At 60.9% G+C, this 21,510-nt stretch overlaps 2 protein-coding genes across 12 annotated transcripts in view; one reads left to right on the top strand and one right to left on the bottom strand.

The window, feature by feature from the left end:
• LOC119506362 (tubulin polymerization promoting protein) overlaps positions 1–21,510 on the top strand; it is a 33,003-nt gene that overhangs the window by 7,434 nt on the left and 4,059 nt on the right. The window contains exons 2-3 of one of the 2 annotated variants that reach the window (XM_037799386.1): positions 10,857–11,177; positions 21,270–21,423. In XM_037799386.1, coding sequence (XP_037655314.1) covers positions 10,861–11,177; positions 21,270–21,423 — 471 coding nt within the window. In that variant the 5' untranslated portion in view covers positions 10,857–10,860. The remainder of the gene's footprint in view (positions 1–10,856; positions 11,178–21,269; positions 21,424–21,510) is intronic. The other variant, XM_037799387.1, reaches the window with a different exon arrangement.
• On the bottom strand, positions 5,804–14,496 carry LOC119506361 (MICAL-like protein 1). Of its 10 annotated transcripts, none has more exons than XR_005210983.1 (3): positions 13,942–14,496; positions 10,718–12,549; positions 5,804–8,306 (listed from the first exon to the last, which is right to left on the bottom strand). XR_005210983.1 is itself a non-coding variant. In XM_037799379.1 (3 exons), the coding sequence occupies exons 2-3, from the start codon at positions 13,382–13,384 to the stop codon at positions 11,174–11,176; spliced, it is 1,692 nt and encodes a 563-aa protein (XP_037655307.1). In that variant the 5' UTR covers positions 13,385–13,519; positions 13,942–14,496; the 3' UTR covers positions 8,416–11,173. The 10 variants fall into 10 exon arrangements, 7 of the variants coding, with proteins under 7 accessions (XP_037655307.1, XP_037655310.1, XP_037655312.1 ...); XR_005210984.1 differs by lacking the exon at positions 5,804–8,306 and adding an exon at positions 8,416–8,928 and having other exon boundaries at positions 9,022–12,549; XR_005210985.1 differs by lacking the exon at positions 5,804–8,306 and adding an exon at positions 8,416–8,928.

The raw sequence follows: 21,510 nt of genomic DNA, 5'->3' as shown, positions 1-21,510 counted from the left end.
TCGTCCCCCTTATCGTCCCCCTAGGTGCCGCCTCGTCCCCCCGCGCCTCCGAGGCCGGCCCCTGCTCTCCCGGCCCCCGGCGTCCGCGCCTTGTTCCCGCCTGGTCCGTGGCTGCTCCGGAGGGAGGACCGCGTCCCGGAGCTCCTCCTCGGCCGTCTTCCCCCAACCTTTAAAAAGCAGCTACACGTAGAGGTGCCTTAAAATCTTCCACTTTGTGGCTTTTCTGTCTCTCCTTTTAGTTTTGTCAGTATTTGCTGTATCCATTTTGAGGCTGTGTTTTTATGTGCAATATTAATATAGAATTTTATTTCTTCTTGGTGAGTTGAACCTGTTATTAGTAAGAAATAGCCCTTTTTGGTTTTTAGTAATGCATTTTTCCCTGAAGTCTACTTTGCCTGATACTAATTTAGCTATGTCAGCTTTCTTTTAGGGTTTGCATGATATGAAATTTTCTATTCTTATTTTTTCCAACTTTCATATCCTTATGTTTTGTGTTTCCTATAAATAGCATATAGTTGGACGTTGTATAATTTTGTTTTTATTTTTTTCCAGGCTGATGATCTTTGTGACTTAATTGAAATATCATTCCGTTCCTGCTTAATGTAATGCGTGGTAAATTTGAGTTAGATTTTCTTACTGTGCCCATTTGTCCTTCCTTTCTAGGTTCTTTCTCCCTTCTTTCCCGCCTTCTTTTGGACTAAATGCTTTCACTATTCCAGGTCCTCTGCCCCATTTGTTTGAAAGCTGTGCTCTTATGAGGTTATCGTAGTGGTTACACCAGAGAGTATATGAGCCCTTGACTTAATAAGGTCTCCTATTTATACTAATTAGAACTTTTAGTCTCTTGCCGTAAATTCAGTGGCCTTAGAGTACTTAACCGCATTTACCTCCTCCCAACTCAGATATCACTGCTATCATGTATTTTAATTGTGTATATATTTAAAATTGCACAATATGTTACAATTACAATTCTATAATCAGCATTCACTAAAACAATATTTTGTTTTATGTTATCAACAGTTAATTTATCAGAATATTTCCAAGCTCTTATCCCTGCTTGAATCTCGGAGCCGTGAGCATTTTTCTTCTGCTGAATAAAAGCTCTTTAGTGTTGCTTTCCCTGTGGATCTGTTGGTGTTGTCATCCCTTCCTTGGGTTTGAAGATGTTTTCAGTGCATGTGAGAGTTTGGGTTGGCAGCTAGTTTGCTCTCATTGTGTCAGTGCTCTCATCCCACTGTCTTCTGATTCCTACTGATGCTGCTGAGGCCAACTTTCACCCAACAGTTTCTCCTTGTAAGTAATCTGACTTTTTTCTCTAGCTGATCTTAAGATCTTGTCTCTGAATTTGATTCTCAGTAAATGCTTTCCTGTTTTAGAGTCATAGGGCTTCTTGAACCCATAACTTAATCTCCTAAATTATATTTTTAAAATCCTTAGCAAGAGTTCTTCACATTTTGCTTCCGATTCCTTCTTTCTTCTCCCCTCCTGGGACTCCAGTTACATGTACGTTGGAACCGCTCTAAACCCAGCCACTCACCATGTCTCTCTGTATTATCGCTCGGTTCTGGTTCGCTAGTGCTGCTGTTTTGCAAAACACCAGAAATGGATTGACTTTTATAAAGGGGGTTTATTTGGTTACAGAGTTACTGTCTTAAGGCATAAAGTGTCCAAGGGTTATAATGCATCAACAACCAGGTACCTTCACTGGAGAAAGGCCCTTGGCATCTGGAAAACCTCTGTTAGCTGGGAAGGCGCGTGGCTGGCGTCTGCTTCCTCCCAGGTTGCATTTCAAAATGGTGTTCTCCAAAGTGCTGCTCTTGGGGCGTTTTGTCTTCTCCTAGCTGCAGCTCCTCGTCAGAGTATCACTCTCGGTTGCTCTGAGGTCCCTCTGTTGTACACTCTTTTATACAGGACACCAGTGAACTAATCAACACCTATCCTGACTGGGAGGGACCACATTTCCACAGAAACATTCGATCAAGATGTCACACCCTAATCAAGGGTGTCACTCACAGTTGGGTGGGTCACATCTCCATGGAAACAGCCTAATCCAAAGATTCCAACCTAGTCAACACTAATACATCTGCCCCCACAAGACTGCATTAAAAAATATGACTTTTTTTCTGGGGGACATAATATATACAAACCACACACCCTCCTTTTCCTTTTATCTTTTATTTATTTTGACCTAACTTCCAGTTCACTAATTCTGTCTAAAGCTCTGTTGAATATGCTCTGCTGTTAAACCCATACACTGAGTTTTGAGTTGTAATTGTATTTTTTTAAGGGCTAGAATTTCAAATTGACACTTCTTTTGAAACTGCTACATACATTTTTATAGTTCCCAGTTCTTTGTGAAATTCTTATCTTGTCCTTTATTTCTTTGTACATAGTACACATAGTTATTTTGAAGTGAATGTCCGATCAAGCTCCCAAAATTGGAACCTCTGTGTTGTTTCCATTGCCTGTTGGTTCTGCTGGTTCTCGGGAATTTTCTTCTTGTGTGCCTGGTTATTTTTTATCGTGGGCTAGACATTTTTCCCTCTGTGTGGGATGCTCCCCTTTCTTACCTGGCTGACTTAGTTTCCTAGGGCTGCTGTAACAAATTACCACAAACTTGGTGGCTTGAAACAACATATGTTTTTACAATAGCATCTAAAATAGTAAAATATCTAGGAATAAACTTAACCAAGGTTACAAAAGACTTGAATAGTGAAAACTACAAAATACTGCTGAAAGAAAATTTAAAAGACCTAAACAAATGATAAGACAGCCCTTGTTCATGGATTGGGAAGGTTGACATTGTTAAGATGTCATTATTATGCAAATCAATAACAAATTCAGTGCAATTCCTGTCAAAATTCCAGCAGCTTCTTTTTTGCTGAAATGGAAAAACCAAGCTTCAAATTTATGTAGACTGCAAGGGGCCCTGAATAGCCAGAACAATTTTGAAGAACAAGAACAGGGTTGGAGTACTCACCCTTCCCAATTTAAAACTGTACTACAAAGGGGCAGTAATCAAAACAGTGTGGCACTGGCACAAAGACAAACAGATCAGTGGAACAGAACTGAAAGTCCAGAAATAGACACACACATCTAAGGCAAGTTGACTTTCCATGGGTTCTAAGCACATGCCGTGGGGAAAGGATAGTCTCTTCAACCAGGGGTATTGGGAAAACTGGAAATCCACGTGCAGAAGAAGGAAGTTAGACCCATACCTCACACCATGTACAAAAATAAATTCAAAATGGATCAAGAACTCAAATATAAAAATGAAAACTGTAGAACTCCTAGAAGATAACATAGAGGACAATCTTCATGACCGGGGATTTGACGATGGGTTCTTAGACATGACACCATAAGCAGGAGCAACAAAAGAAGCAGTGGTTAAATTTGATTTCATCAAAATTAAAAATGTTAGTGCATCAATGAAAATCATCAAGGAAGTGGAAAAACAACCTACAGGATGGGAGAAAATAGTTTCAAACCATATATGAGATAAGGGCTTAATATCCAGAATATAAAGAACTTGTACAATGCAACAACAACAAGACAAACAACCCAAGTATAAAATGGGCAGAGGACTTGGATGGACATTTCTCCAAGGAAGATACACAAGTGGCCAATAAACATGTGAAAGATGTTGAAGTCATTAGTCATTAGGGAAATGCAAATCAAAACCATAATGAGATACCTCTTCGCACATACAAGGACGGTTACTATTTGTAAAAACAGAAATAACAAATGTTAGAGAAGATGTGGAGAAATGAGAACTCTAGTGCGTTGTTGGTGGGGAAGGAAAATGGCACGGACACTGTGGAAAGCAATATGATGGATCCTCAAAAAGTTAAATATAGAATTACCAGATGACCAGGCCATCCCACTTCAAGATACATTCCCAAAGAGAGTGCAGAAAGGGCTGCAAACAGATATTGTGCACCAGTTTGCATCACTGTTCACAATAGACCCAAACTGGAAACCACCCAAGTGCCTGTCAGCGGATGAATGGACGAACAGCATGTGGTAGATACACACGTAAGAAAGAATGAGATTAGGAGACAAGCTGCAAAGTGGAAGGACCCTGGAAACATTATGCTCAGTGAAATACCGGGGTGCATTAGGGAAAAGCTCAGGATATCACCTATAAGAGGACAAAAAGTAGTGAATTCGCAGAGACAGAAGGCGGATTAGTGGTTGGGGACAGGATGGGGGACAAGGGAAAGGGAGAAGGGGAAGGGGGAGTGTTCATACATTTTTTTAAAAAAGGGAAAACCACCCAGATATTTACTCTCTCTCAGTTCGGAGACCAGAGGTCCCCAGTGAAGCGGGGCTGAGACCCCCTGGCTTCTTGGGCCCTGGGCCCACGGGGGCTGCCTCACCGTGTGTGCCCCTGCGAGGCGGTGGCCGTGAAGGTGGCCGCGCCCCGGCCTCCCCCTCCTGGGGCTGTTCCTCCGTGGGGGGCTCCGGGGCTTCCTGGTGGGCACGTGGCAGCCACGGGGGGCCCTGGGGCACCCCGCGAGGAGGGCCTGGAGCTCCGGGAGCCGCCTCCTGCCTCGGCCCAGCGCTGGCACCGGGAATTCCTGCCCCGCCGGGACTCAGCCTCACTCAAGGGTCCGGGCAGGTTTAGGTTTGGTTTTGTTTACGGCTGCACCCCTGGGAGGGACCCCCGCCCGCCCGGCGGCTGAGGCGCCTCCCGTCCCTGCGAGTTTGGCTGTTCTGGATGTTTCGTCCAGCCCGTCCCTGGGGTCTGGCTCATTTCACCGACGTGGTGCCCTCCATGCCCGGCTGCGCTGCCCGGCGGGCCGCGTTGGTGGGTCTCGGCCTGTGGAGGGCCCTGGGCAGTTCCGCCTTCCGCGACTGGTTCTGCAGCGACAATGGGGCGAGGACCTGTGGGCCCTGCCCCACCCTCCTGCGTGCGGCGCCCGGGCCGTGGGGCCGCCCAGCTGCTCCGGGGCAGCTCGCGTGTGGGTTCCCGGGACTGTGCGTTTCTCCCTGAACCGGCTCCCTGGGGAAGGCCGCCAGGACCCCAGTGTGGAGAGCCACCGTCCGGCCTCGGGGAGCCCCGTCCCTGCTCTTTCCTCAGGCACCGGCTGAGCCCCGAGGACCGGCGCTGAGAGGGGCCTCGGCCCTGCGGGTCGCGCCTGCCGCCGCCCTGTCAGGGGCTGGGGACGTTCGTGTCCAGGCCTGTCGGGGTTTCCTTGCGGGAGGCAGAGGCCGCCCTGGCATCTCCTGGTAACAGGACCTCAGCTCTGGGGACACTGTGGTGGACCAGCGGGGCTCAGGGGCTGTCTGGAGGGGACTTGGGTCTCGCAATTCAGAGGATCCCAGCAGCTCCCCCAGACCCGAGCCGTCCAGCTGAGGCCTCTGCCAGGGAAGCCACCTGGGTGCCGGGGGACAGAGTTGCGGTTTGTGCCGGTTTGAATGTACTGTGTCCCCCAAATGCCATTATCTTTGTGGTCTTGTGGGACGGATGTTTTGGTGCTGGTTAGATTTGCTTGGAATGTGCCCCACTCAGCTGTGGGAGATGATTCTGATGAGATGTTCCCATGGAGGTGTGGCCCCGCCCATTCGGGGTGGGCCTTGATCGGTGGAGCTATATAAATGAGCTGACTCGGGGGGAGGAAACGAGTGCAGCTGGGAGTGATGTTTTGAGGAGGAGCAAGCTTGCTAGAGAGGAACGTCCTGGGAGAAAGCCATTTTGAAACCAGAACTTTGGAGCAGACGCCAGCCACATGCCTTCCCAGCCAACAGAGGTTTTCCAGACGCCATTGGCCATCCTCCAGTGAAGGTACCCGATTGCTGATGTGTTACCTTGGACACTTTATGGCCTTAAGACTGTAACTGTGTAGCCAAATAAACCCCCTTTTTATAAAAGCCAATCCATCTCTGGTGTTTTGCATTAGGCAGCATTAGCAAACTAGAACACGGTTGTAGACCAGATGGCCAGTTGTAGCCGGCAGTGCCTCCCTTCGGCCCGGCACCCGCATTTTCCAGAAGCTTCCTCCAACACCCACGCTTTTGGGAAAGCCCTTTCCCACCTGGAGGGCCACGGCCGTGGCTAGCGTCTGCCCGCGGTTCCCCAGCGATGCCCTGTTCTCACGAGGGCACAGCTGGCTCTGCGCCCCGTTCTCAGTGTGTCCCATGGACCCACCGGGGCCCAGCAGACCTGAGGGGCCGGTGTTCTGCTCCAGAAGATAGGCCTGAGTTTGGTCCAGGAATCAGCCGCGGGGACCGCCCTGGGTCTCCTCCCATCGTTGTCTTCAAGCCCAGGCGCTCCGGGGGCAGAGGGGCCTCCGGCAGGAGAGGCTGCTGCGGGCCGGGCCGGGCGGGCGCCTGTGGGACGTGTGGCTCCCAGCGGCTGCCCGGAGGGAAGCTGAGGCCACGCTGCGCTGTGAGACCCAGACCCCGGTTGTGTCACTTCACCTCTTTTGAGTTCTGACGGAGTGCAGTCAGCTGCTCATCTGGCTCTGGAGAGTGCGGCTCTCGTTGCACAGGCGTGCAAGTTCACACACGTGCAGGTTCACACATGTACAGGTTCCCTTGTGTGCAGGTTCACACATGTGGAGGTTCCCTCGTGTGCAAGTTCACACATGTGCAGGTTCACACATGTACAGGTTCCCCTGTGTGCAGTTTCGCTCGTGTGCAGGTTCACCTCGTGTGCAGGTTCACATGTGTGCAGGTTCACACATGTACAGGCTCCCTTGTGTGCAGGTTCCCTCGTGTGTAGGTTCCTGTGTGCAGGTTCACACATGTACAGGCTCCCTTGTGTGCAGGTTCACGTGTGCAGGCTCCCTTGTGTGCAGGTTCACGCGTGCAGGTTCACACGCGTGTGCAGGTTCCCTCGTGTGCAGGTTCACACGTGTGCAGGTTCACACATGTACAGGCTCCCTCGTGTGCAGGTTCACACATGTGCAGGTTCCCTTGTGTGCAGGTTCACATGTGCAGGCTCCCTTGTGTGCAGGTTCACGTGTGCAGGTTCACACGCGTGCAGGTTCCCTCGTGTGCTGGTTCACATGTGTGCAGGTTCCCTCGTGTGCAGGTTCACACGTGTAGGTTCCCTCGTGTGCAGGTTCACATGTGTGCAGGTTCCCTCATGTGCAGGTTCACACGTGTACAGGCTCCCTTGTGTGCAGGTTCACGTGTGCAGGTTCCCTCGTGTGCAGGTTCACGTGTGCAGGTTCCCTCGTGTGCAGGTTCACGTGTGCAGGTTCCCTTGTGTGCAGGTTCCCGTGTGCTGGTTCACACGTGTGCAGGCTCCCTTGTGTGCAGGTTCCCTCGTGTGCAGGTTCACACGTGTAGGTTCCCTCGTGTTCAGGTTCCCTCGTGTGCAGGTTCACGTGTGCAGGTCCCCTGCTGCAGGTTCTCACAGGCCAGGACTCCCAGCCCCCAGGCGCGGTGGCCACAGGTCACCCAGTCTGCACCCCATCGAGGTGGGGGAGATGAGGCTCCAGGCCCCAGAGGCCACGATGGAGCCTGGCCCTGTGTGCTGCCCTGGTCCCGGCGGGCGGGGACGAGCTGAGCAGGTAGGATCAGTGGCCACAGGGAGGGACGAGAGGCGGATCTGGCCCAGCATTTCCCGGGGGCCCTGGGACATTGTTGAGGGGTCCCGGACGGCCGAACGGAGCAGTTTCCCACAGAAATGGGGCACTCAGGTGCCTGGAGTCACTGCCCAGGAGGCAGCAGTCAGGAGCTGACCCCGCGGTTCTGTGCGAGGAGGCGGGGTGGCACTGCCCGGGTGCGGCCAGGCTGGTGGCTCGGGCCCTTCCCCTGCCCACCCCTGCTGGGACCCCGGCCCCCCTTCCATCCTCCAGCTGAGCCTTGGCGAGGGCGTGGGTGCAGGGGGCAGGTCACGGCGGCGAGGGCTGGGGCACAACTGCTCTGTGTCTGGAGGGGCCTTGCAGGCGGGTCAGGGGTCAGCGCCGCTGGGGACGGGAGCAACAAGGTGGCTGGTGGACGCTGAGGAGGCGGGGAGGCTCGGGCGGATGTCCAGAGAGGACTGGGGACACTGGGGAGCAGACCGGGGCCAGGCAGGGGACCTGGGAGACAGGAGCTGCTCCTGCCCCTTGTACACAGCAGCCCCCCCACGGCCGGTCCCGGACTCAAGGACACGCTGTCCTGCACACCCTGGTCTGTGTCCCCTGCTCCCAGTTCTCAGTGTTGCCTGGGAGACCCCCGGAAAGCGGACACTCGCCGCCCCTGCTCGGGCCCCACGCCGGGATGGGCTTCCACACTCAGCTGTGTCCTTTCAAATGCGAGTCGGGCAGCTGGGCCTGTCCACTGAGGCGTCACCGGCCGTCCCTGTCCTCCTGAAGGCAGGCAGAAGGCAGTGCACAGTCAGCCTGAGCGTCCCCCACCACCTTCGGGGAGGACCCGGGCCCACAGATGGCCTGTGAGCTGCCCCCCGTCCCACCCCTGTCCTGCCCCCTGCCTGGCCTCCCCTCTCTGCTCCTTCCCTGCAGCCCCTGGGCCTTGTGCAGCCAGGGCAGTTGTGCACTTGGAGCGGGGTCCGCGCCGTCTGCAGACCCTACCGTCAGGGCGCCGGGGGGCTGCTGGGCCTGGGGCTGGGGAGGCAGAGCCCCGGCCGGGTTGCCACGGGCAGGTGCAACCATGAAGGGCCGTCCCCTCCCACTGGAGGCCGAGGGGCGCAGACCAGCAGGAGGGGTCCCGTGGGAGCTGAGCCCTGGCTCTGGCACGCAGACTCCACCCCCTGCGCCCGCCCTCGTGATGACCAACATGCCCGGAGGGGCCCCGGCGCCCCGTTGGCAGCGAGCGCTGCAGGTCCGTGGCAGGGGTGGGCTCTGCTTCCCTTCTCCCTGGAGAGCTCCCGGGTGGGCCTTCATTGTGAAGTGACCTGGAGCTCATCTCCTCGGCCTTTCTCGGGGTCGCTGGAAATCCCTGGGGCGAGGGGAGCCAGGGAGCAGCCAGCACCTGCACACGGTCCGGGCAAGGGGGTCTCGGTCAGGGAGAGTGGGCTCTCCTCACCGGCCACGCAGGGCACCCACCAGGCCCACAGGCGCGCACCCGGGGACGCAGGGCGCACAGCTGACACGGAGCAGCTCTCTTGGGCTGGTCCTGCCTCCCTCACCACATGGGGGTCCGGGTGGCCGAGGCTCAGGTGACCCCTCTGCAGCCAGGAGCCACCTCTGTCCGTCACACGTCCCCCAACACCCAGTGCGCCTTCCAGGCATCGATTTTACCCGTGGATTTGGGGGCCTCGACTGTGCCCTGGTGTGTCTTCCTGCAGCTCTGTGTGGCTCGGGGGGCACCGGCCTGGGCCCTGAGCAGTGGGGGGTCCGGGGCCCCGGGAGCCCACCCAGCAGGCACGGACCCCACCAGCTCTGGATGCCGGCCCGGGGCAGGTGGCTCCGGGCTGGTGCCGGGTGTCGGGGTGCACTGCTCTGTTAAACAGTTTCCTCTTTCCTAACCGGAAAGCAGCCCCTATAGGAAACCCGAACTCCAGAGACCGGCACCCGGAGCCCCTGCTGCCCTCTGGGTGTTTCTTCTGGCTCTTTCTCCTCCTCACGACACTTCCTTGGAGCAGAGCGTGTGGGGCCAGGCACAGGGCTCCCGAGGCATCCCTGCCTCCCCGCCGAGGGGGGCGCGTCCCCAAGGGCGGTCCGGCCTGTTGTCACCCGCTTGGCTCTGGTTCCATCGCTCCCGCCTCGAGGCCCCAGCACGGAGCTCCCGTTTCAGGGAAATGGGGTCAGTGACGGAGCTGCAGGGAGGCCACGGTGACACCCGAGCCCGGGCCCCTCTCTGCGGAGCGTCCGGCCCCAGTGGGCTGTGGGTTCAGGGCAGGCCCTGGGGGTCAGGGAGCAAAACCCCCAAGGCCCCAGCAGGCTGGGGGTGCAGGGTGCAGCTTCCTGGGGGTTTCTGGCTGTCCCGGGGCCACGCCTGACCCTGTGCCCATCCAGGGTGGCTCCCCCAGCCCAGGCGGCCTCTGGGCCCTTCTATGAAGACGGAGTTGGGCTTCGGGGGTATCAGCTGGAGCGTGAGAGGGTCCCAGCACTGGCCCCCACCCTGGACGGTCTCTGAGCCAGCTCTGGAGCTCCCCGCCACCCCCAAACCCCAGCCGCTGCTCCTCAGGTTTGGGGCTGGTGTGTGCTGGGAGGTCTCCCCATGACCCCCACACAGCCACAGGTGGGGTCTCCATCGGTCCACGGTGCGTGACAGGTGCTCACTCAGCCAGAGGATGAGGGTGTGGGCACCTCTCGCTCCTGCACCCCAAAATCTGCAGGGAGCAGCCCGGACCCCGCAGTGGCCCCTGCCCTCCTGCCCCAGAGATCAGAGCACCCTCAACGGGCTCAAGGTGGCATTGCCAGTCAGCCTCCCACCCAGCCCCCTGGACGCCCGGCAGGAGAGCACGTGGCCCTGCACCCCTCCTGAGGATGGCTCCCCCAAAGTGCGGCCCAGCATGGCCCAGGGAGGAAGGCAGCGGAACCCACTTGCCATGAGGGGCGACAGGGCAGAGGGGGCCAGGGGCTCCCCCCGCGCTCAGGGCCACGTACCCACCGCTCGCCTCTGCGCTGGCCAAGGCCTTTGACTGGGCATAGGACGGGGTTCTGGACCCCACAGTCCAGTGGGGGCCGGGGGTCCCTGAGGTGCTGGTGTCTGGAGGGGCAGCACCTCCCCCAGCCCTCCCAGCCCTCTTCTCGGGCCCTGCAGGAGAACGGCCCCGTCCTGCTGGCCCACGGGCCTGGCTCTGCCCCGTGCTGACCTGGGGGTTGTCTGTCCGTCCTGGACTCTGAGCTGCGTCCTGGGCGCCTGCTGGACATGCTTGCCCGTCCCATGAGGGGCCAGAGGGGACGTGGCTTCAGGTGGCCCAGGGGGCTGTGACCCCTTCTCTTTCCTCCCAGCAGGATGGCCGACAGCAGGTCCAGACCTGCCAAAGCTGCCGACCGGACGCCCCCCAAGTCTCCTGGGGACCCCACAAGGGACAAGGCAGCCAAGAGGCTGTCGCTGGAGCCGGAAGGTGCCCCTGAGGGGGCAGCCGCAGCGGGCCCAGAGCTCAGCGCCCTGGAGGAGGCCTTCCGGAGGTTCGCCGTGCATGGTGACTCGCGGGCCAGCGGGCGGGAGATGCACGGGAAGAACTGGTCCAAGCTGTGCCGGGACTGCCGGGTGATCGACGGGAAGAACGTGACGGTCACCGACGTGGACATCGTCTTCAGCAAAATCAAGTATGTCGCGGCCGGCAGCTCCCGCGGGGTCTCCGTCCGGGGCTGTCCGGGTGCACAGTGCCCCAGTCGAGTGGGGGCACACGGGGTGGCGCAGTGACGTGAGCCTCCGTCCCCTCCAGAGAAGCAGCCTGGTGGGTGTGCGCGTGTGTGTGGCCGGCCGTGTGTGCACGTGTGGTCTGTGTGTGCGTGCGTGTGGTCTGTGTGTGCGTGCGTGTGTGGCTCGTGTGGTCAGTGGCCGCGTCCCCTCCCCGAATCCCTGCCTTCCCTGGCGTCTCTGGAGAGCAGTGTCCTCTTGCCGTCATGTGCCGCGGCCATGCCTGGAACGGGGATGCGTCGCCGCCCGTGCAGGTGGCTGCGCGGGGGAGCAGCTCCTCCTGCCGCCGAGGGGGTGGGTCAAGTTGAGCCCCCGCATCACCACTGCCGCTCGCCCGCCGTTGGGAGCCCTGACTGCCCTGACACCACACTGGCCTGCGGATGGGGCGCAGTGAGCACGTCCAGGTCCCAGCCCCTCTGGCCAGGTGGCTCGCGTGGGGCCGTCCCCCAGCCTCCCCCACAGGCCCGGGGTGCAGCCCACAGGAGTCGCTGCTTCGTTGGCACAAGGTCCCAGCCCAGCAGAGGCCCCGCCACGCCCAGCCAGCGTGTCCCCCCGACGCGCACGTGTCCAGGCCGATGAAGCCGAGCCATGGGCCGCAGTGGCTGGGGGGACGCACAGGTGCTTCCCGCTCTGGGGATCTCGCTGACACCCCACCACACCCTCGGGCCTTCCTGGAGGTGACCCTGAAGCTGGGGGCAGCCGTCACCTCGGGACCACCCAGGAAGGGAGGGTCCGTGGGACAAAACCAGAGAGCCAGGGACTGGAGCATGAGGCAGCCCTGGGTCGGGGGGCAGGAGCAGAGAGAAGGGGTCCCAGGGCCTGGGGGGAGAGAGGAGGGGTGCAGGTCCCAGGGGGAGAGGGGTGCAGGTCCTGGGGGAGAGAGGAGGGGTGCAGGTCCCGGGGGAGAGAGGAGGGGTGCAGGTCCTGGGGGGAGAGAGAAGGGGGTCCCAGGGCCCAGGGGGAGAGAGAAGGGGTGCAGGTCCTGGGGGGCAGGCTGGAACCCTTTGATGCTGCGTCCGCCTTGCAGAGGACCGGGCCCTGCCCAGCCACAGGCTCCGTCGTCAGTGGCCAAGGCGGGGGCCCCAGGGAGTGGGTGCTTGTTGAGGGAAAGGGGCTCTGCTGAGCTGACTGCAGCTCCGACCCCGCAGGCTCCCCGCCAAGGTTCCTGCTTGTCCTCCTTGCATCTGTGGAAACACAGGGCCTCTGCAGGAGCGGCTGACGGGGTGTCTGCAAAGCTTGTCATCCTGGGGAGCAGCTCCATTTTCTGCACAGAACATTCTGGAAGGTCGCATTGGAAGGGGTGTGGAATCTGCCCAAATTGGGCCCCCAAATTCTGATGCTCGGATTTGGGGGTGGGTTGTGGGCTTATCTGGGCTAAAGTGTCCACTTCATCCTTTACCTCGAGGCCCCACTCCAGACTGGGTAAGGACGCGTCCCCCAGGACCCTCCTGCCAGGGCCCCTGGAACCTCCCTGGACCGTCCCAAGCCGCTTGGGAGCCCCTGGGCCTCCAGGGGTGGGCGGGTCTCCCTGTGGTTTGTCTACAGCTGCCCAGCCACCCTCGGGGGCGCCCCCGAACGCAGGCCTCTCTTTCCGGGTGGGTCTCCGCGTCACTCTGCCTGCTGCTGTGTCCTGAGCCTCGGGTCTGACCCCTGTCCTGCAGTGTCTGGCCCTGGCTTGGGCTTAGTGTTGTTGGGGTGCCTTCTCTGTGGGTGCCCCAGGACCCCCACTGCGATGCATGGCATCTCTGGCCCCTGCCTGCGCCCCCGTCCTTGGGGCTCCCCCTGACCTTGCATCACCTGTGGCTCTGGCTCCAGCTGCAACCTGGGGTGAGGACCCCATGTCACCCCATGGCCCGAGGGCAGGTCCCACAGTGTGTGATGTGCAAATGGGGGTCACACATCTCCATGCAGGCGTGGGCTTGTCTCCAAGCAAGGATGGGGTTTCTGGGGGGCTGAGGAGGCCGTGGGTGCAAGACATTCTTGCTAGTAAATCTGCACAGGTGCGAGCGAGGGGTGCCCTGCCTGGGGACAGCCCAGGAGCCGGCTGCAGGCGTTGAGGCCGAGCGCAGAAGCGGGGTGCCGGTGTGGCCACGTGGTTGCGTGTGCACTTCATGCAGCTGTCAGTGCATGTGGCCTCACGTGGTCAGGGCAGTGGGGGCCCCTGCAGGCCTTGCAGGTGGCTGCTTCTGCACCCAGGGCCTTCCATAGGTCACCCCGAGTCCCGCAGCCTCTTTAAGGGGATGTGCGGCTGTTGGGAGATTTGGGGGTTGATGTGGGTTTGTGCTGCCAGGGGGTGCCGCTGCACCCAGGAAAACCGTGTGGCCCAGTGTCTCTGCAGCCTCCCGGGCCACAGGAACTGCGGTCACCCTCGGGCAGAGCCACCCGGTGTCCCCCTGGGTGTCCAGCGCGGCTCGCGGGCCTGGGCATCAGGGAGGGGTGCGGGGCCTCGGACTCTGCCGCCATCTTCCCCTGTGTCTCGGAGCTGGGGCTGCAGGCCTCTGGGGAGCGAGAGCCCCGGGGAGCCCGACGGGCCTCAGGCCACCAGCTCTCGGATGAGGGCAAGGGGGTCCCCAGAGGCTGGGCGGGCAGCCTGGGCCACGGCCACCCAAGTCAGGGGCAGACCAGCTGTGCTCTCTGCGGGGGGCAGGGGGGCTCTCCTCCATCACTCACCTGGACTTGGCCCCCAGGCCTCGGCTGACTCTGGGGTCGGTGCTTGGGGTGACGTTCCTGCACGTGGGCTCTGAGCCCGCTCTGTGCTGGGCGTGCACCTGACTCCCTGGAGTTCCCGGCACCCCAGGTCTGTCCATCGCCAGCCCAGCATGCTCAGCGTGTCTAGAATAAATAGAAGAGATTCCACGAGCTCAAGGGACCAGAGAACCAACCCACGTGGTAAAAGGGTTGGGGGGCTCCCGCCCAGGAGCTCTCCGTCCGGCACAGAGGGGGGCCTGACTCTTGCCCTTTGTCCAGGGAAGGGAGAGGCCCTGGGTGGCCATGACCCCGGGGGACCGTGACCCCCAGACGTCATGACCCTGGGCAGCAGTGGCCCTGGGGTGTTGCCCTTGCAGACGGGGTGCACAGCCCTTCTGGGATGGGGGCGCAGCAGGAGTTCCCCTTTGCCTGGGGGGCTGTCTGGGCTGCCTCACTCCGGGTTCTGGGGTGCAGACCCCCGTCCTTTGCCCCGTCCCAGGACCTGTCGGAGGACAGACCGCGTTTGTTTCCCGCGGTTGCCATGGCAGCACCGGGAGGGGCCGCGGGCCGCCCGGGTTAGGGCCCGTCGCCTGGCAGCGCTTGTTTGTTTGCGTGTTGCCATGTGCTCAGTTTTAAACACATTTTTGCAGGGACACACCAGGATTTTATTGGCAGCTACTGTTCACCCCGATAAGCTGTCAGCTGCACCCCGCCCCAGGGCCAGCCGCGTCGGGGACCATTGATTAACCTCAGCCGGCTGGGGCGTGGGGGATGTCCCCTGGATGCCTGCACACCCGGGTGTGTGTTTTGGGGTGTCAGGAGCCCGTCCTTCCCCAGGGGCTCTCCAGGGGAGCCTGGTGGCATCCTTCCAGGTGTCCGTTTGTCCATCCATGTCATCCTCTGCTCCCCTGCACAGGAATGACACATCAGCCCCCTGGGCAACTCCGATTTTCTCTCGGCTCATTTGGGGGAGGGGGCAGCACCTACCTGTGCCTCCAGGCCCCACCTCACAGGGGGCCTCACCAGCATCCCGACCTGGCTCTGGCCCTCCTGGGGCGCACGGGCCGCAGCTCGGCCACTTGCAGAGCCTCAACCCTGTCTGGGCTGTGTGGTGGTGGGGACCCCCAACGTGCTCCATGCAGCCCCCCCATGGCCACAGGCTGCCCAGCTCATGGTCTGGGCCCTGGCCCCTTGGTGCTGACAGCTCCTTCCCAACCCCATCCTCAGCTGGTTCCATCCCACCCACCATGGGGACTGGGCTGGGGTCCTGCGTCTGAGCCCCATGTTCTGAGGCCACCGTGTGCTGGCCCAGCCAGGGCAGTGGGCACCTGGACCTGGCACCCAGGAGGCTCTGGGAGCTGGGGGGATAGCTGAGGGTGCCCCTGATGTGGATCCCCAGGCTGGGGTCTGCTCCTCCAGCCCGTATGGGTCTCAGCGGGTTGGGCCCAGAACCGAGGGTCTTGGGGGCCCCCAGGATGCCATGGCCTCCGCTGCGGGGCCAGCCCCAGCCCTGTGGAGAGCCCTGGACACCGTGAGCCTTTGTGGGCCTCTCACCCCTCAGAGTGCTGCCTGGGGTGCCCAGACCTGCCCAGGTGTCCCCAGGCACCCAGGTGTGCCAGCTCACACGAGCACCCTGAGTTGGTGCCTCGAGCCTCTCCGCCTGAGCCGTCTGCTGGGCGCCCTCGTGCGTGGGGCTGGCCTGGGCCACCTCAGCCAGAGCCTCACAGGGGTTTGAAGCCAACACCCAGAAACTTCGTGCTGCGTAAACGCAACGGGAATCCGGGGTCATGGTGGGGACACCAAGGGTGCAGAGGAGGGGCCGGGGCTGGAACACACTGGTGCTCACACCTGTCACAGGTGCTGAGCTGCCCAGCACTTCCTTGGGCTCCTGGTGCTGCCCTGGGCCCACCGTCTGCAGGTGAGGGTGCGGCGGGCACTTTGCCGAGGGCAGAAGGGCATCTTCCCAGGCTGCCGTATCGATGGCCAGAGCTGGGGCAGCTGCGCTCCGTCTGCTCTGTGCCAGGTGCGGCTGCCGCGCCTTCTGTCCCATGCTGGCAGTGGCTCTGTCCCTGGCTCTCCTGCTCCCGCTACCCGCAGGCCGGCCCGGTGGGCTCACCCTGTTGGAACTCCCCGCTGGGCCCCACCAGGGTGTCCTCGTGCACGTCCCTGCTCTCCAGCACCTCGGGTGACACCAGGGCTGGGCCTGCGCAGCGACTCTGCCTTCCCAACGCCAGCCAGCACCACCCCATGCAGAGCCGGCAAGCGCCCGGCCCCCTTCCCTCATGAGCCCCACGGACGGCTGGAAAGGCAAAGCCACGTTCTGGCGCCGTGGTCTGTCCTGGGGCTGGTTCCCGTGGCTCCGTTTGGATCTGCATGTGCCAGCGTACTTGTGGTGCCTGCATTTTGGAGTCGCCGTGCAAGCTCTTAAAACCAGTCTCCCGTCGGGGAAGGGGCCGGGCGGTCACTCGAGACATCTTTCCCCTCCGCCCGGCCTCTTCTCTGGGACCCGGAGGGGCCCTGGCAGAGCCCGGCAGCCCCCCAAGGGGAGGGGGTGGTGGAGGCACGGCCTTCCCAACCCTCATTTCCCTGGAACGGGCTGCGGTGATCCAGGAGCTGTGCCCCTTCCTAACACCCGGACCTGCTTGGAAAAGGGGGTTTCTGTGGAGGTGACTGAGTTAAACTAGACCTTGGGGTGAGGTGGCTTCAGATTTTCCCACTGGGCCCCGAATCCAGTGATGGGCGTCCTGAGAAGAGGTGGGAAGGGTGAGGATGCCACGGGACGGGGACACTGAGGGACGGGGACGCCGAGGGACGGGGACGCCGAGGGACGGGGACGCCGAGGGACGGGGATGCCGAGGGATGGGGATGCTGAGGGACAGGGACGCCGAGGGACGGGGACGCCGAGGGACGGGGATGCCAAGGGATGGGGATGCTGAGGGACAGGGACGCCGAAAGACGGGGCTGCCAGCCCAGGGCAGAGGCCAGGCAGGAGCCTCCGTGGGGCCCGGGGAACCACAGCCGTGCATCCCCCTCGGCCGCAGACTTCTGCCTGCAGCTGCCAGTTGGTGACACTTGTCACCACGGGAAGGAGCTTCTGGTCTCGGGGCTGCGCTGTTTCCGGGGAGGACATGGCCCGAGCACAGGCAGCGTCTTTGCAGGTGAACCCGGTGACGCGGCCCGAGGCCCCCAAGCGCATGCATGAGGCATCAACACAGAAGGCCCTTGCCCGCCCGCCGCCGAGACCAGCCCCTGAACCCATCCCAGGTTGGCTCATGGCCCCGGCGTTTGTGGGGTCACCCGGGGGCTGCGGGAGAGAGGGGGTGTCCTGTCCCTCGGCCCTTGGCCTAGAGGCCAGCACAGGCCGGGCCCCCCGGGCACAGGTGGCCCAGGTATGCACCCGGGCAGTGGGGACAGCACAGGAGAGCCTTGGGCACCTCGGGGATGGCAAACCCAAGCACTCATTCATTCATTCACTCACTCACTCACTCACAGATGTGAACGTGAGGCCTGACCCCACAGCACAGGCTGAACCACGGACGGCCCCGTGATCGCCCCTTTGGGGAACGTGAAGGTGTCCGTGGGCCTAAGCAGGGGGTGGCCTGGTGGGGGCCGGGCTGGGGTCTGTGAGGGGAGAGGGGCACCCACCTCTCTGGGAAGCAAGAAATCTGTAGCTGCTGGTCCTGGGTCCTTGGGGGACTGCTCTGGGTCCGAGGACCCTGGGGGCCCCATACCACCACCCTGCCATCTTCAGAGTCCGGAAGATGGGGCTCTCTTAAGGCTGCATCTCTGGGAGCCAGGGGGACCCCCTCCCAAAGCCTGGCACCTCCCCAGAGGCGAGGGGGTGCCTCGCCAAGCCCCCCCAGTATCAGCCCAGGGAGCTGAGGGAGCATCCGAAGGGTCATGCTGGGGTGGGCTTCTGCTGGCTGGGGTGCCTGGGGCCCAGCTGCCCTCCCCCAGCCCCGAGTGGTGCGTTCTCTAAGGATGTGTAGCAGAGAGAGGGGTGTGGGAGGGGAGGGTTGGGGGCTGCCCGCGGCCGGGGGTGATTCCCGTCTGCCCGAGTTCAGCCTGAGGCCCCGAGGACATAGGAGCAGCACCCATGGGACTGAGTGTGACACAGAACATGGGTGCTCTGGGCAGGACGGCAGCTCAGGCTGGGAGGGGCTGCGTGCCGAGGGCTCCCCGGTCCCGCCCGGCAGTGGAGAACAGGCCACCCTGTGTGGACGAGCCGCAGATGCGAGTGGCGTCCTGGGGAACAGGCCAGCATTGTCATCGGGAGCCGCTGGGGACAGCCCGGCAGGCAGGGGCCAGGGTCCCCGGGGGTGGTGGTGCATGGGCCAGAGCCCGGGGGTGGCTGTCATGCGAGCCCCACATCTGTGCGTGGCCCCCGACGGGTGACTCAGGCTGGCTGTGCCTGGTGCCACCACGGACACAGGGCGCCTTTGAGTGGGACAAATGTGAGGCCCTGCCGGGTCCCCGAGGGCTCACAGCAGCCTGTGCCGCTCCCGGCCCCGCTGGGCGGCCGTGGGGTTTCCTGGCTGTGGAGGCCACGCGGCTTCCCCGTCCTTCAGCCCCACACACGGGTCTCGGTGTCCCTGGCCGGCTTCAGGGCACAGCCCCAGACGCTGCCCACCCACCACATCGCCAGCTGCTCACCACCCCAGACACGCAGTTCCGGAACGTGCCGGGCAAGACCCCTGGGCTCCGGCACCCCCTCCCCAGCATGGGGGGCCGGCCCATTCCCGGGGCAGCCCCCGAGCCTCCGTGGGGTGCCTCCTGGCCACAGAGCCTGTGCTGGCTGCTGCTTCGTGCCCGGCTGTTTGCCCAGGTGCCCGTTAGAAGACAACTGGGTGGCCCCTGGGTGGCCTGACTGAACCTCTGTCGACACCCACGTTTGAGTTTACGTGAACTCGGGTGGGGACGGGTGGGGCTCCCATGGGCCTGCACCAGCACGAGGTGGTATCAGGCCGTTTCACCTTATTTTCTTATTTTATGTGCTCAGCCGTCCTGAGCACTGTGCAGACTTCCTGCAAGGCCGTGGTTCCCGGGCACTAACCATGTCGAGCATCTTTCCGCAGGGTTCTTGGTATCTGTGACTCTCTGACGAAAAGTCAGTGCAAATTTTTTGCCCAGCTTTTAAAATGGGGTTGTTTTCTTATTGTGGAGTTTTGAGAATTCGTTGTATGTTTCAGGTCCAACTTCCTTACCACATGTGTGCTTTGCAAATATTTTCTCCCTGTCCAAGATTTGTCTTTTCATTCTCATAATGGTGTCTTTTGAAGAGTCTAGCTAAGTTGGGTGAAATCCAGTTCATCCATTTTTTTTTTCTTTTACGGATTGCCTAAACTAAGGTCACAATTTCTCCTGGGTGTTCTTCTGGAAGTTTTAGATTCCGAGGCCTGTTTTGAGTTAATTCTTGCCTGTGGTGTGAACAGTGCTATCCCACGGCTCTTCTCTTAACCTTTGCTGAGGGCCGTGACCTGGGGCCTGCTCTGCTCTGGGCGCTGCCTGCTCGGTGTGTCCGTTCCTAGCACCATTTCTGCTCGCCATGGCTCCCACGGGCTCCTCCCTTGTCAGAACCGGCTTGGCTCTCCCGGTGCGTCTGCCTTGAGTCCACACACTGTCCTGCAAGGGCCTCGCTGGGCCAGTTGTCTGTCGAATCTGTGCCACTCACATCCAGAGCTGAGCTGGGGGAGAAAGACCATAGGGGCACACATGAGTGCACACCAATGACCACACAGACACGTGCACACCAGCCACACACATGCACACGCAAGGACATGTGCAAACAACACAAATATCCACACAGGCAAATACATGCACAAGTAACACATGTACACACAGATGGGCACACAAATGCGGTTAACTGGTGATACTTATTTGGCTTTTATGCTTTTTGTATTTCCCCATGTCTTTTCTTATGATGAGCTTATTTCACTTTCACAATATAACTTAGTCCTTTATCAAGCACTTCTTTGTGCACATAACATGACGTGACACAATGCACCACATGCTGCATCACGATGTAAAATGGCACACACATCGCGTGCTGTCACTTTCAAGGCATCGCTGTCAGCTGGGCTCCCGCCTCGGCGCCCCGACTCTGGCATCAGGGAGGATGTGGTGCCCCCTTGAGCAGCAGACGCATCCACTTGAGGGTCTGATGCCAGTCGTTCCCACCCAGGGCACATTGAGCGTGCCCCAGGCAGCCCCTGTGTTCATGGAGAACGTCCACTCGGGCCTTGCCCTGTTCACACGTCACACTTGCGGGTCAGAACCGGGGCTGCGGGGGCGGAGGAGGGAGGGGTGTCCCACTCTGGGCCTGGAGGTCACACCCCACGTCCTTTATCTAAAACCAGATTGAACTGCTGTCTGCAGCCCAATTCCTCATAAAGGATGTGCTTCCTTTAAGTTTTTTCCGAGACAATTTGTATTCGCTGCAGTTGCCAGTGGCGACTGGCTGTTGGTGTAAACAGCTGTGGGTGCCGACCAGGCACGTCCGGCAGCCCTGGGAGGGTGCAGGGCGGGGGCTTGCGGTAGGCTCGGTTTGTAGCGGCTCTGGGGATGGCCCTGGTTTTGGGGTGCGTGCTGGTCTGTGCGTGCACCAGCCAGGGCCTCCCCTCACCATGGAGCACAGGACCCCCGGGTGGGGTCTCCCGGCCGGGACCGGCCCGGGCCCTGGGTGTGCCTCCCCCTCCCTCCTGGGGTGGCCAGCAGTGGTGGCTCAGGCCCCGTGCCCTCAGGAGCCCCTCACCCACGGGCTCCGGCTGCACCCGCTCTGGCCACGTGGGCCGTACCCCATCCCACCACGTGGGTGCTGGGCAGTAATGGGGACTAACCCGAGGAAGGGCTGCTTCTCCAGAGGCTGTGTCCTCTGGGGCCTCGCCACCCCCGACCCCCTCCCGGGAGCCTCATCACCACCCAGAGAGCCTGAAGCTGGAGTTGGGGCTCCTGCCCCCTCAATCCACACCCCCCCACCCTCAGTGAGCGCTCCTGGGGGCTCCACCTGCCCCAGGGAGACCCTGCTGCCTGGCCGTCTCCCAGGGCCCTTCACCCCGAGCGGTGGTGCTGTGACTCCGTGGCAGCAGGGCCAGGACCCCCGGGGCTGGGACACCCTCCCCCATCGACGTGGGCCCTCAGAGTCCCTCCCCCGCCGGGGCCAGGGCCTGTCATCACCAGGTCCCTGGGGATCAGGGTCCCCCAGCTCTAGGCCCCGGGTGCACAGCCCCTCTCGGTGGTCCCCACCCGCCCAGCACTGCCCCCTCAGGGGTCCCGGCCCCCCCACTGCCACCCTGAGCACCCCCCACCCACAGGGGCAAGTCGTGCCGGACCATCACGTTTGAGCAGTTCCAGGAAGCGCTGGAAGAGCTGGCCGGGAAGCGGTTCCGAGACAAGAGCAAGGAAGAGGCCGTGCGGGAGGTGCAGCGGCTGGTGGAGGGCAAGTCCCCCGTCATCGCAGGGGTGACGGTGAGCACGGCAGCCTGGAGGGTGGGGGGTCCCCGTCTCCTGCCCCGGCCTGACCACTCCTCTGTGCCCCCTGCCCCGTGTCCTCTG

The sequence above is a fragment of the Choloepus didactylus genome, chromosome 11 (genome assembly GCF_015220235.1).
Source record: "Choloepus didactylus isolate mChoDid1 chromosome 11, mChoDid1.pri, whole genome shotgun sequence".
In the NCBI taxonomy this organism is placed as follows: domain Eukaryota; kingdom Metazoa; phylum Chordata; class Mammalia; order Pilosa; family Megalonychidae; genus Choloepus; species Choloepus didactylus.
This window is presented reverse-complemented; position numbering and strand designations above follow the sequence as displayed.